This window comes from Mustela nivalis, assembly GCF_964662115.1.
Source record: "Mustela nivalis genome assembly, chromosome: 11".
Lineage (NCBI taxonomy): Eukaryota > Metazoa > Chordata > Mammalia > Carnivora > Mustelidae > Mustela > Mustela nivalis.
Genome location: NC_139030.1, coordinates 78,070,407 through 78,086,080, shown reverse-complemented (window position 1 = coordinate 78,086,080; position 15,674 = coordinate 78,070,407). Strand labels below are relative to the sequence as shown.

Below are 15,674 nucleotides of genomic sequence, written 5' to 3'. Positions count from 1 at the left end.
TTAAAGACTCTCCAGCTGAATGAGTGCCATTTATAGATGAAGTCCTGTCGGCTCTCTAGTTGGTTCAGTCAGTCTTTGTCCCGCGCTCCCAGAGAGCTTGTGCTCCCAGTGTTACCTGCTGCAGGTGCTCTGTGCTGCAAGCATCCTTGTTCACATCCAGGTTCACGAAGCAAACCTGGGAAAAATCCCAAAAACAACCAAGTAAGTGAAAAACATGGCAGTTCTTTTCCAGAAAAAAAGCATGGAATCCATTTCGGGCAAATGATTTGAGAATCCTGCACATTTTGTATAGTTGGTCTGGCACAAAAACAGTCACTGTACCTTTTGGCTTCTGTGCAAACCTCTAACACCCTACGCACAATTCACCTGATCCCATCTTCCATTCATGGTCCAACAAACAAAACCGTCTCTATGTATTCAACTCAATGCAAGTCACAAGTCTTCAGACTTTCAAAGGGTTATCGAATCTCATGAAATGGAGAGAAGACCTACAATATTCTAAACTTCTGTTTTTAATTGCAATGAACATTTTAATTTATCTTTTTTTCTCCTTCCCCTCGTTTCTCCTTTCATTTTTAGTCCAGTACATGATAAGAAGCTTTCTCTTTGTTTCATAGTTTTCATTGGTTGAGTTAAACCTGTTGTATAGTTTGCCTCTTTTTAGCCATCCTAAATAAATGTCTGAATAAGTTGGACTGTGAAACCGGTAGCAACAAACTTAAAAAATAACTCAGAACAACAAGAAGAGAATTGTTGTAGTTTAAATCTCACAGAGCATCGAAAAAAATCTGCTAAGGACATTTGCATGGAGACGGGGAGAAGACAACTTAAAACATAAAGAGGTGAGATATATTCTTTTTCTTTTCCCTTAAATAAATAAATCAATTTAATTGGAATCTTATTTATGTATTTATTTATTTATTGAGTGGGGTTGGCACACAATGTTACATCAGTTTCAGGTATACATAGTGGTTTAATTTGCCCATATAAAACTGATAGCATTAATTATCTGAATATTTAGTCAGATGTTTGGACTTACGTAGATGCTTGGAAGCATATGGGGCCTTCTGATTTCAGTTGTCTGAGTTATGGTTTCTCAGAATCTATCCTTTCTCTTTTTTACATAATTGAAAAAAAATAATTGAAAGATTTGGGGTAAGTCTTTAAGAACTACAATAGTTGTACAGTGTTATAGTGTAAAGCTCATTACTGTCTTATTCCCCCCGATGGAAGGTTTTCTGGATTTCTGAACTCACAATATCCTTGCAGCATCTCTAGGGTATAGTATCTGCTTGTTAAGAATAACCTGATGGGCATTTGGGGGAAGAAGGGGCACAAACTGCCATCCACACTCTTAACTAAGAGGTTCCCCTCCATTGGGTTAACAGGATGACTAAACTGGAACCAGGCATGAGCTCCTTCAGGGACAGTACAAAGAGAGGCATGAATAGGAGATGGTGCTTGGAAGGAGTTCATGGTTTAGAGCAGTTTGTGAATATTCATATAATAACTAGAACTTTGCCCTTGGAAAACTGGTTCAATATCTGTTCATACTCAGGGGCTTTGAATAACATGCAGTTGGGACTGCTTTTACTGAACTGATTCGACAGTTTTCCATTCATCTTAAAGAAAGGTGTATTACCTTGACCTGGCACTGCAAGACTTTTATCTTCTATCACAGTGGGAGAGGATAACACAGAGACCAAGGAAAGGCATCTGTAGTAACTACTTCCCTGCCCTCTGATACTATCTTTTGTTCTCTGAAGATAAACTTTCTCTTTTTTCATCCTGGGCTGCGATGTGAAATTCTGCCTAGGTTTGGAAGAAACCCTCCACACTTGCTAGCTGGGCCAAGACTAGAACAACGTCAGACATAAACCAATAACTTACTTATACTTGACACATGTATCTTTCCATATCTTGGTTATAGAGGATGATCCAGTTTTTAAGGGCTATTAGGTTATGTGTAAAATACCTGAAGGGGCAAATCCAAATATAACAAATGATCCAGGGAAATTTTTTTAAGTATCTGCATTTATTTAATAATCTCTTAAACATAATTTATTTCCCTTCAGCCTTTACTAGATTGTTTATTCATGAAGGCAGGTTCTGATAGCTTAGTGTTTAGCAAAGCCTGGTACTTGGTAGGTGCTCAATAAATGTTGATAAATGCATATGCATACATGGAGTGGAAGCACTGTCTCGGTTATTGTGGACATCACCCCGTAATAATTATTTTCCTTATTTATGTTGTCAGTTCCGACGCTGTCAATAAAATGTTTCTTCCAATAAGGATATAAGGGAGTAGATAGAGAAGTTATAGAATTAACAGAGCTAATGTTACTCCATCAGTTGGTACTGTGTAAAGTTCTTAGATTGGCTTTTTAGTTCTGTGAATAAGGATTTATTAAAAAAACAGATAAAAGTGAAGTTGAGAACCGTAATTGGTGATAAATACACATAAAAAGGTATAAACACTTTTCTTGCAGTGGAGGTTCCTTTCTCTTCACATACATTTCATGTTGTGTCCGCACGTGCCTTTGTTTAGACCATCTGCAGACACACAGAGCTGAGGCAGATGGAAACACATCTCATCGCTGCGAGAACACAGACACCTCTTCTCTTGCCTACTTAACAAAGCCAATTTTGTGGCTGTATGTACCTTTCAAATACAAATGCCTCTCTTTTGTCATTATTACAGTTTTAAAATAAAATGTTGGAGGAACAAGTGTCACTGAGAAAATGATGCCACTTTATGATTTTTGCTTTCAAGCAATCTAATACATCACTCCAGACTGAGATGAAGAGTCAACACAGAGAAGTTACATCTTATTCCCAACTGGCTGGTATCTCCGCCATACAGCCTCAGCCTCCTCACTCGAGGAGTTCTCTCCAGACCCTGAAGGACCTGTTTTGACACACGTAGAACCATCATGCAAAATCTTCCAGACTTTAATATTTTAGTCACCTAGAACACTCACCCTAACTAAGCCCGCAGAGGATTATGTTCCACTTCTGTTAGCGCAAGTTTCCTTACAACTGGCTGCAATAACACAGGGAGCAGCCTCACTTGTTGGGAGGGAAATTCTAACCCTCAGGTCTTTCTCAACTTTCAAGGCACAGGGAGCATAGCATAAAATGATGATGTCTTCTTTACTCCAACTTTTTAAAAAGTCTGCTGAATTTTGCCCAGAATCTCCACAGTATAGAAAGAAACCCATGAGATCAAGACCTGAGCCAAAATCAAGAGTTGGAGGCTTAACTGACCAAGCCATCCAGGTGTCCCTTGCTGTTCCTTTTCTTTTTCTAAAAATAATTTTATTTATTTATTGGACAGAGAGAGATCACAAGTAGGCAGAGAGGCAGACAGAGAGAGAGGAAGGGGGGAAGCAGGCTCCACACCAACCAGAGAACCCAATGCAAGGCTTGATCCCAGGACCCTGAGATCACCACCTGAACCAAAGGCAGAGGCTTAACCCACTGAGCCACCCAGGTGCCCCTACAAGGTTGGCTCGGCATCTGACTCTTGATTTCAGCTCAGGTCGTGATCTCAGGGTACTGAGGTCAAGTCTGCCTCAGTCTCCCTGCTCAGCATGGAGTCTGCTTGAGATTCTCTCCTTCTCCTTTTGCCCCTACCCCCAAGTGCTCACTCTTTCTTTGTCTCAAACAAATAAATCTTAAAAAAGGATATATTTTGGTGCAAGCCACTATAAGGAAAAGGTTAACATAAGAACCGATGATGATTGCCAAGGGCATAATGGGGCAAAACTCCCATTATGCTGGGAAGTTTTATTTTTTCATGGACTCTTCAGACAATTAATGAGATAGTCGAGAAATGCTGTTGCATTATGGGTCAAGGAGGGGCACATCTCGGTGCCAGAGGTTGTATGTCAGCAGGCTGTTAGCCCAGAGTGTGGGGCCTCTGACTTTTGCTGCGTACTTTCTCATCTCTCCTGAAATCAGCTAACACCCATGAAGACAATCATCCTATATGGAGATCCTGTTTAGGAAATGAAATAAATCCAGCAGAAAGAGTGTATTATCATATGGTTTCACTTACTTGTAGAGCATAAGGGAAAACATGGAGGGCGTTAGGAGAAGGAAAGAAGAGTGAATTGGGGGAAATCAGAGGGGGTGACGAACCATGAGAGACTGTGGACTCTGAGAAACAAACTGAGGGTTCTGGAGGGGAGAGGGGTGGGGGGTTGGGTGAGCCTGGTGGTGGATACTAAGGAGGGCACGTATTGCATGGAGCGCTGGGTGTGGTGCATAAACAATGAATCTTGGAACATGGAAAAAATAAAATTAAGTAAATAGAAAGAAAGAAGAAAGAAAGAGTAAAAGAAAGAAAGGAGAAACTGTTAACAAAAAGCATGATGTCGAATTGCCTTTCAAATTGGGGCATTTGAATGTTTACTATTACCAGATACATACTTAAGTTTTATCTTAGAAGAAAACCAATCCTTTCCTCCGGCAGCTTCTAACAATGCAGCCATCTGGCCATGCGGAGAGAATGAGATCTCTTCATTTGGTGGTATTAAAATGCTGATCCACAAATCTCCTGAAGAAAAAATTGCCTCTTTTCTTACCCCAATCCACAGGCTCCTACTAGGTTCAGGACCCTGGACCAAAATTATCTTTGAAAGGATATGACATTTTCCCTGATTAGTATTTTAGACTAATGACAACTAAAATGGCAGTTTATGCATCTGTGTTGCTACGCCATAGCGCTGTCAGGCATTCTTGGAACCCACTTGACGTTTGGAAGGATAACCGCGTTTGTGTTCAGTTATTACGGCTTTAATGTGATTGCAGTAATCACACAAAATGAAATGCAAAGTTTTACCCACACTAGAGACTGTCAAATCTCTCTGCTTTTTAAACTGTCAATATTTTAAAAAATATCTTCAAATTGCTGTTTTGAGGGTAGCTGTTCGAGCAGTTTGTGATAAGAGACTCTGTAAAAGGTATCAAAATTTCTGAACAATGCCAGATATTTTAACTAGCCATACATCTAGCCAATTTTATCGCTAACCTAAAAAAATAAAGGAGAAGTATGCTACTCAGGGAAATTATTTTCCCCTACTTTTGTTGTTCCTAAAGACATTTCTTTTGGAACAAAAAAGTGTACTTATATATAAAATCTGATATACATTTACCAGTTAAAGAACACACTGTATTTATTTTAAATTGCCATTTTATAGATGTGTTTTACTGAGAGATAATTCACATGCCATGTGACTTACTCATTTAAAGTATACTTTAATGGTTTTTAATATATGCACAGGGTTGTGCAACCACTGCTACAATCAATGTTAGAATATTTCTTCACCCACAAAAGAAAATGTATTTATAAGCATTCTTCCATTTCTCTCCAAAAACCCTCACCCTAGCCCTGGGCACTCACTCATCTTTCTGTCTCTACACATTGGCCTATTTTGGACATTTCAGATAATCAGAGTCGCTCAATATGTGTTTTTTGGTGACTGATGTAATTTTTTACAACACTTTGATTTGATAATTCTGCACAGGATTCTGTGCTCATCATGCTAAGTGCAGTCACCATCTGTCGTCACCCTCCAACTTATTGCAATATTATTGACCATAACCCTTATGTTGTAATTTTCACCTCTGTGACTTACTTTATATCTAGAAGTTTGTACATTTTAATCCCTTTCACCTATTTCACCCATCCCCCCACTCACCTTCCCACTGGCCCTTGTTTGAATGTGCACACACACACACAAAATCTTTTTGACTATAATTTTGTCATCTTTCGTCTCCTTAGTGGTGAGAGTTTTCTCCTGTCATCTTCTCTCACTGAAAAGGATAGTATTATGGAAAAATGATGCCCAAGGATAGTGGGGGCAGAGATGAGTCAAATTTCCCTTGGAAGACAATTTGTCTGGGAGTTCTACCTTGTTTTTTATCTTAAATTGAAGGGAAAAGGAATACATATGATAGACTTGGTTCCACTTTGCTTACTTTTTCTCTCACTGAAGTTATTTAGATTTCTAATACATAAAGAGCTGAGATATGTTTCTGAACTCTCAGGAGTCATGCTCTGGGATAGTGCAGACAAAGAAAAGTCATATGTGGAACAAATATCAAGCAGCTGAATTATTTCAGATGTCATGGATGATGGCAAGGGGCCTTTTATTCATCAGCTGACCTTTGTTTCTTTTTGAATCAAGATGACTTTTCAACTCTTCATTTTGACTACAGCAAGTAAGCCAAATTTTGGGGAGCCACAGCAATCCACTAACAAGTATAATAGGGAAAATCTTTTTCTGGAGCATGTACTGAGCAAGAGAAGTAGGCAGAGGATTCATGACTTCCAATAGATGAGCTGGACCTCAGGAGGTGGTAGTCGAGATGATTTGTTTGCTGATCCTAAATCACTCATTACTAGAACATGAAATGCTTTCCCATTATGAAGTCAAAAATGATAATCCTATACATATCATCCTTCAAAATTCATTGTAGTCACACTCTTTTTTTTTTTTTTTTTTTAAGTAAGCTCTTACCGCTCTCTTAGAATGTTTCAATCCAAACCTTTAACTCTGCTTAATCTGGGTAAGTATGCTCAAATGAAAGCATGACAGAGAAAACGGGGCTATTCCTGAACCATAGAACCTGTGGATAACCCAGACCCCCAAAGAATGAATGATAAGGATAAAATAACTAACAGCAAAGAAGTAGAGAAGCAAGAAAGCTATGTGGCCAAAACCACCTACTTTTTGAATATTTTAAAATAATCCTATTTTTCCATGGACAGAACACATCATTGTTCAGAGTGTTAAAGTTCTGTAAGTTTCACCCTAGAACAATGGAGTAAATTCCAGACACAATAAATGACTTACCCATATGGACTTCAGCTGGCTCTTGGGAGAATGTGCTCCCCTCACATGCCTGGAACATTCTCTCATCTTTGAGGTACAATAGTGTGCAAGAAGCAGGAAGCTGTGCTTTGCCTAGAGTCAAACTGAGCTTCAAAGCCTGGATCTGTGCTTGCTAGATCCTAGTCTAAAAGGCTATCATAAAATACTGTGCAGAATTTCTATGAAGACTAAGTGAAAGACAAAGTAAAGAACATCAGGGAAAGTTGGATGCCATTTTATTGATTTCTGGGTTATTGTCTAAAGAGTGAATTATTTGAAGTTATTGCTCTTTGTTCAGACAAAAATGGCAATTTCATAAGGCCCAGTCTAAATAATTTGACATGGAATATATATGAAGTGCAGCTATTTCTGAGAATGTGAAGCAATTAAAATTTGGGTCCTTACATGTAACTACCCCCACATCTACCCAGATCTTACTTACTTGGTATAAATCTTAGCTCCCATTTAATTATGTAAACATTATTTATTGACTAAAAACATTAAGTTATGTTCTCTAAATTTTTATTATTTGTGTTTTGGATATATATAAGTATAGAGTGACACCTTGCTTTTTAGGGCTATCAAATATTTAATTAAGAAATACCTGCCCTCTTGTTCCCAGAAGTAGTTATGATGTATTTCATCTCAATGTACTCCATGGGTATGGGCGTTGCCTGGTATCACACCCATAAAACCAGTGGATGATTCCAATAGACATGAAAGAGGGAGGCAGGTGCATATATAGAAGTAAAAAGTAATTTAAAGCAGAACTGTAGGCAAGTTAAAAACATCAACCACTGTCTAATCATTATCATATAAATTACTAAATATGAATAGTGCTATTTGTGAGAACTTATAGACCTAAACAGAGCAGAGACTCTCATTATAAAGAAAGATCTTGAATAAGAACGAGTAAATACTTTTATGTGTACAAATCAACCACTAGGATCCAATGCATGATTTCAATTTCTTAATACAGTATATAAAAGGATATATGGATTCGTTTTACTTTTAAACATTTAAAAATATCAGCCAGGAATGCACTTTTTAAGCAGTCTGGAAAAGCTTATCAGTTAAATTGACAAAAATCCTCCTCCACATATGATGAAGCAACTCATCTTTGACTATGGCATAAGAACTGCCCCCCACACCAAAAAAAAAGAACCAAATGCTACTGTAGATTTGATAAATTGACTGTAAATATTGCACGGTTTTAAATTTTGTAGAAACTGTTTTTTAAAGATTTTGTTTATTTATTTGACACAGAGAGAGAGAGAGTGCACAAGCAAGTGAACTGGCAGGCAGAGGGAGAGGGAGAAACAGACTCTCTGCTGAGCAGGGAGCTTGATGGGTGACTCAATCTCAGGATCCTGGGATCATGGGATCATGACTTGTGCCAAAAGCATACACTACAACTGAATGACCCACCCAGGTGCCTCAAAATTTTTTAGAAATTTTGTGTATGGTACAAGAAAGTGGTCAAGTTTCATTCTTCTGCATATTGCTGTTCAGTTTTCCCAACATCGTTTTTGAAGAGAATGTCTTTTTTTTCCCCACTGGATATTCTTTTCTGTTTTGTCAAATATTAGTTGACCATATGGCTGTGGGTCCATATGGGTGTTTTCTATTCTATTCTGTTGATCTATGTGTCTGTTTTTATGCCATTACCATACCGTCTTGATGACTACAGCTTTGTAATAGAGCTTCAAGTCTGGAATTGTGAAACCTCCATCCTTTCTTTTCTTTTTCAGGATTGCTTTGGCTATTTGGGGTCTTTTGTGGTTCCAAACAAATTTTAAGATTGCTTGGGTTCTGCTTCTGCGAGAAGTGCTAGTGGTATTTTGATAGGGATTGAATTAAATGTGTAGATTGTTTTGGGTAGTATAGACATTTTAACAATGTTTGTTCTTCCAGTCCATCAACATGGAATGTTTTTCCATTTTTTTGTGTTCTCTTCGGTTTCTTTCATAAGTGTTTTATAGTTTCCAGAGTAAAGATCTTTTACTTCTTTGGTTAGGTTTATTCCTAGGTATCTTACTGGTTTTGGTGCAATTATAAATGGGATTGACTTCTTGATTTCTTTTTCTGGTGCTTCATTATTGGCGTATAGAAATGCAACAGTTTTCTGTTTGTTGATTTTATATCCTATGACTTTGCTTATTTCATATAATAGTTCTAACAATTTTTTGGTTGAGTCTTTGGGGTTTTCTAAATAGAATATCATATCTGTAAAGAGTGAAAGTTTGACTTATTTCTTGTCAATTTAGATGCGTTTTATTTCTTTTTGTTTTCCTATTGGTGAGGTTAAGACTTCCAACACTATGTTAAATAACAATGGTGAGAGTGGATATCCCTGACCTCTTCCTGACCATAGAGGTAAAGCTCTCAGTTTTTCCCTAATTAGGATGATATTAGCTGTGGATCTTTCATATATGGCCTTTATGATGTTGAGATACATCTCATCTATTCCTACTTGTTGAGGATTTTTTTTTTTTTTAAATCAAGAATGGACGCTTTATGGGCATCTGGATGATCAGTTGGTTGAGTCCCAATTCTTAGTTTCAGTGCTCAGCAAGGAGTCTGTTTGAGCATTCTCTCTTCCTCCCCTTTTGCCCCTCCCTCTGCTCACATGCAGTTTCTCCCACTTTTCCAACTAAATAAATAATTTTGTTTTAAATTATAAATATTTTATTTTTATTTTTAACTTAATTTTATTTTTTCCATGTTCCAAGATTCATTGTTTATGCACCACACCCAGTGCTCCATGCAATATGTGCTCTCCTTAGTACCTACCACCAGGCTCACCTAACCCCCCACTCCCCTCCCCTCCAAAACCCTCAGTTTATAGATGCTGTATTTCATCAAATGCTTTTTTTTTGCATCAGTTGAGAGGATCATATGGTTCTTATCCTTTCTTCTATTAATGTGGTGTATCATGTTGATTGATTTGTCAATATTGAACCACTCTTGCAGCCCAGGAAACATTCCACTTGATCATGGTGAACAATTCTTTTAATGTACTGTTAGATTTGGTTTGCTAGTATCTTTTTTTTTTTAAGACAATTTTTAAAGATTTTATTTATTTATTTGACAGACAGAGATCATAAGTAGGCAGAGAGGCAGGCAGAGAAAGACAGAGAAACAGGCTCCCCATTGAGCAGAGAGCCCGATGTGGGACTCGATCCCAGGAGCCTGGGATCATGACCTGAGCCTAAGGCAAAGGCTCTAACCCACTAAGCCACCCAGGCACCCAGTTTGCTAGTATCTTTTGAGAATTTTGCATCCATGTTCATCAGAGATATTGGTTTATAATTTTCTTTTTTAGTGAGTCTCTCTCTGGTTTTGGAATCAAGGAAATGCTGGGAATGAGTCTAGGAGTTTTCCTTCCATTTCTCTTTTTTGGAACAATTTGAGAAGAATTGGTATTAACTCTTCTTTAAATGTCTGGTAGAATTCTCCTGGGAAGCCAGCTGGTTCTTTTTTGGGGAGATTAAAAAAAATATTTTATTGATTTATTTGACAAATGGAGAGAAAGACCAAAGCAGGGGGAGCAGCAGGCAGAGGGAGAGGAAGAAGCGGGCTCCCCACTGAGTAGGGAGCCTGATAATGAGAAGCTTGATCCCAGAATCTTGGGATCATCACCTGAGGCAAAAGTAGCCACTTAACTGACTGAGCCACCCAGGAGCCCCTGTTGGGAGAGTTTTGATTACTGATTCAATTTATTTGCTGGTTATGGGTATGCTAAATTTTCTATTTCTTTCTGTTTTGGTTTTGGTTATTTGTATGTTTCTAGGAATTTATCATTTTCTTCCAGAGTGCCCAGTTTGCTGGCATAGAATTTTTCATAAAAATAAATTAAAAATGGATGAGAGACCTAATATGAGACAGAAAACCATCAAAATCCTAGAGCTAAACACAGGCAGTAACCTCCTTGACATTGGCCATAGCAACTCTTACTTGACCCATCTCCAGAGGCAAGGGAAACAAAAGCAAAAATTAATCTATTGGGACCTCATAAAAACAAACAAACAAACAAACAAAAACTTCTGCACAATGAAGGAAACCATCAACAAAACTAAAAGGCAACCTACAAAATCAGAGAAGATATTTACAAATGACATATCTGATAAAAGGTTAGTATCCAAAGTGTATAAATAACTTATCAGGGGCACCTGTGCAGCATAGTTGGTTAAGCATCCAGCTCTTGGTTTTGGCTCAGGTCATGGTCTTAAGGTTGTGAGACTGAGCCCCATGTTCAGCTCTGTGCTCTGTATGGAACCTGCTTGAGATTCTCTGTCTCTCTCCCTACCCCTCCTGCTGGTGCTCTTGGTGCTCAACCATTCATAATCAGGGAACTACAAGTTAAAACCATGATGAGATACCACCTCACAGCTGTCAAAATGGCTAAAATGAAAAACACAGGAAACAACAGATGTTCAAGGGTTCAGAGAAAGGGGAATGCTTTTGCACTGCTGATGAGAATGCAAGTGTGTACAGCTACTCTGGGAAACAGTATGGAGGTAACTCAAAAGGTTAAAAATAAGGGCACCTAGATGGCTCAGCGGGTTAAACCTCTGCCTTCGGCTCAGGCCATGATCTCAGGGTCCTGGGATCAAGCCCTGCATTGGGCTCTCTGCTCAGTGGGGAGCCTGCTTCCTCCTCTCTCTCTCTGCCTGCCTCTCCACCTACTTGAGATTGAAATAAATAATATCTTTAAAAATAAAGGTTAAAAATAGAACCATCCTATGACCCAGCAACTGCACTACTGTTGATGGAGTTAGAGCATATTATACTAAGTGAAGTAAGTCAGCAGAGAAAAATAAATACCATATGATTTCACTCATATGTGAAATATAAGAAACGAAACAGATAAACATAATGGAAAGAGGAAAAAAAAAAAGAGAGAGAGAGAGAGAGGGCTGGGACACCTGGGTGGCTCAGTTGGTTAAGCAAATGCCTTTGGCTCAGGTCATGATCTGAGAGTCCCAGGATGGAGTCCAACATCAGAGGGCTGGGGACTGGGGGGCGGGGGTCAATGCTCAGCAGGGAGTCTGCTTATCCCTCTGACCACTCCCTTCTCATGCTCTCTCTCTTTCTCTCTCTCTCTCTCTCAAATAAAGAAATAAAAATCTTTAAAGATAGAGAGAGAGAAACAAATCATAGGAGACTTAGTAATAGAGAACAAACTGAGGGTTGATGGAGGTAGGTGGGCAGGGATGGGCTAAATAGGTGATGGGTTTTAGGAGGGTGCTTGTGATCAGCACTGGGTGTTGCATAAGAGCAAAGAATCACTAAATACTCCCGAAACCAATATTACACTATATGTTAGTGAACTAGATTTAAATAAAATTGGAAAGCAAAAAATTTGTAGAAATTTATGTTTTAACATTTCAATTAAGCTTTCGTTAAAGGTTATTTCTGATTTTTCACCTTTAAAATAATAAAATCAAATAAACTTTCAGTTATCACCTTCCTCCACTTCTTAAAGTCATATACATTTACACAAAAAAATGTGAAAGTGTAGATACGCATGTTTGTGGTCTGAGTAGCTCAATTATTTTAGAGTAGATGAAAAACAATTTAAGTGATTAAAATTACTAGGAATAAATGGTAGTGAATCTAATTTTAAAATGCAAATAACTGATCTAAACTAAACATTTAACTAGCACATCTCATATTTTTGACAGCCAAACCCATCAATAACTTCAAACTTTATCTCTCCAGTATGCCTGAGGTATACTTGAACAAACACTTTAGTATCCCCAATAATTGATGCTGTAGTCTACCAGTATAGATAAAAATGGTGGAAAGATAACATTCAAAAGCAACTTCTAAGCACACATAATGGGTGATGTAATGCAGAAAAGTGGAGCAACTCCCTAAAGAAGTTAGTCCTGCAGTCCAGCTGGTAAGAAAGGAAAGGAACTTTTGTTCCTTTGAACAGATCTAGACTGACTGTCTACATTGATGAATGGCACCAGAAAACAGTTGTTCCTTCCACGTCACTGGGCTCATTCTTTTTGGCCTGCTCTAGGTCTACATATGAAGTCATTAGCTCAAGGCCTGTGTCCCGATTACTGTCCCCATAGCTTGGATCCCGAGGGCCCTTAAGAGGCTCAACTTACAATATCCCAATGGATTGGCAAGTCCTCAGAAGTAACTTGCTTTTCCATGGATTGCATGGAGCACTGGATATTATATGCAAACAGTGAATCATGGAACACTACATCAAAACCTAATGATGTGCTGTATGGTGACTAACAAGATAATAACAAAATCCACAGGAAAAAATTGTTGGAATTGAAAAAAAAACTTGCTTTTCAATTAAATGACTATTAAAACTTATGCCTTTGAAAATTGGAATTTAGAAGACTATAGTTTGCACACCATGAATTAATAATTAGATAGCTCAAATAATGAAAGAGAAACTGAAAATATGAGAACATCTATCATAGTAAAAAGATAAAGATTAGTCTTTCATATTTGTTTCCTTTGACAATGATTCTGACTTATTACTAAAATATCCATCTTTCAAAGGACTTTCTGCATAATGAATACAGCGAGTGTGCGTGTGTGTGTGTGCGCGCACACACCTGTGTGTCTTCGTAAAACTATATATATCCTGATTTCAGGCTTCTTTATCCAGTTTTCTTCCTTAAACTTTATTTGTTTTAGGTAATGACTTCTGGAGAAAGGACTAATTCAAGTTAACTCAAGCTGGTAAGTAATATGGCAAATACACCTTCAATTCTGATTATGAGATCAAGTATTCAAAAGAGATAGGTGACTCAGGAACTTGGCAAACACTTCATACTCTAACCACTCCAAAAAACATGGACATGAATAAGGAAGGGAGCTGTTGTTTTGTTTTTCTTTTTTACGCTTCATGTTTCAATGTTTCTGACTTCAATCATGAAAATGCCCAATAATCTGATCTCATCATTTACAGAAAAAAAGGGAAAATTAAAAAATAAATATCATTACAGTTTCCCGTATGAGGTTGACAATTCCAGCTTTCAACTGAAGAATACTGTGAATTGCATATTTGTAGCTTTGGAAAGCCTCCAAAAGACCTCTTTTTGTGCAAAGAGAGACAGCACTGTCCAGATAGGGCCAGCTTGGGCCGTGAGGCCATGAAAACCATTCCTTTGTAACATCCAAACCTTATCACAGCATGTCTGTAGCCAGCTAATATTTACCACATGAAAGGGAAGCAGAGTAATACAAAAGAAACATTCTTGGGTTTCAAATAGCTTTGTCAAATTTTATTTCACTAGGAGTAAATAATAAGAGAACAATCAAAACAAATAACTTCTAAAATATAAGTGCAAGTATATATAAGAAAATGTGTTTTGGGGCATCTGGATGGCTCAGTGGGTTAAGCCACTGCCTTCAGCTCAGGTCACGATTTCAGGGTCATGTGGGCCCCAGCCCCATATCAGGTTCCACACTCAGCACAGAGTCTGTTCAGTATTCTCTCTCTCGCTCTCCCTCTGCCTCTTTCTGATCACTCTCTATTTCAAAATAAATAAATAAATCTTTGAAAAAATAACCCTATTCAACTCTTTCATTTCATCTGAAAGGGAACTAAATCCCAGGTAAACAAAGCATGCAAAATTCCAAAGCTAGCCTGTCTGCCTTCCTTCCTTCCTTTCTCTCTCTCCCTCCCTCTCTCCCTTCCTGCATGTACTTTACCCATTCTATTCATTCAATTATTCATTTAAAGAAAACTTAGTGGACAGCTCTTCTATGCTTGTTGGAATAAGTATAGATATACAATAGTAAGAGGGTTGAGATCCTTCACTTCCTTATGTTCCGGTAAGTAAATACTAAAGTGTTTACTTACCAGAAATCAGACCATTGTAAATGAAGACAGAGAGGAATGGATGGTACAACAGAGGTACAAGTTAAAATGATAATGAAATCTAGACAAGAAAAGAGGGTGGGCTTTGAGACATGGAGGTTTAGAGAGGCCAGATAAAGAGCTCTGAATAAATTAATCTAGGAAACAAAGTGGAAAGGTAGATACACTGGAAGAGAAAGCTGGGAAAATGGTAGATAAAGGTTCCACTGTCTTGATAGGATTCTGTGCTTTCCATTTTAAGCACTGGGAAACAACAGGAAGATAATTAAAGCTGTATCTTATTTTTGCCTCATTGTAAGCTGAGGATAGGTGCCCCTTAAATCTCCTTCAATTACCTTTAATGCCTCAATTCACTGGCAAAAACGTGGAGCATCCTCTATAGATTTCTACAAGGCTGGCCAGTTTACTAGAGATCAAGTCCGGAGTGAACTCAGTCATTTCTTTGGTTTTCACAGAAAAAAAAAAAAAGTTATTCACACCAGCCCTTTGAGTTTAGTAGAATATGGAAATACTTTTTGGTGAAGATGGTGTGTGTGTGTGTGTCTGTGTGTGTAGGGAGTATTTATCCCTTTGCCATCACCCTGTACTTTTCATTCCTTTTCTTCCATCTCATCTCCTCATCTACTTCCTCCTTGTTATTCCTGAACTTCAAATTCTCTATCATGTACTACTGTTTCCTTGCTGAAGCCTTGACACAGCAGAAGCCAGGAATGGGAGTGTAGGACTGTAGTTGAGATCTGGACTCAAATCCCAGCTCTTGTCCACCTGAGCAATCTCTTAAAAGGCTCCATATCTTCATCCATGAGACAAGGAGACAACAGTACCCATCTTGTCAGATTTTTGGAAGGGTTTAAGACACAGAGTTTATAAAGCCTAGCACAGGAAATCTTCAATGAATATTTTTACTTTATGGTTATTATTACTTCTCC

The 15,674-nt window shown here is 38.1% G+C and overlaps 1 protein-coding gene across 6 annotated transcripts in view; it reads right to left on the bottom strand.

Moving 5' to 3' along the window:
- The window catches only part of SPHKAP (SPHK1 interactor, AKAP domain containing), a 168,826-nt gene that overhangs the window by 47,432 nt on the left and 105,720 nt on the right, over positions 1 to 15,674 (bottom strand). For all 6 annotated transcript variants that reach the window (XM_082689969.1, XM_082689970.1, XM_082689974.1 and 3 more), the window contains one exon: positions 116 to 175. In XM_082689969.1, coding sequence (XP_082546095.1) covers positions 116 to 175 — 60 coding nt within the window. The remainder of the gene's footprint in view (positions 1 to 115; positions 176 to 15,674) is intronic.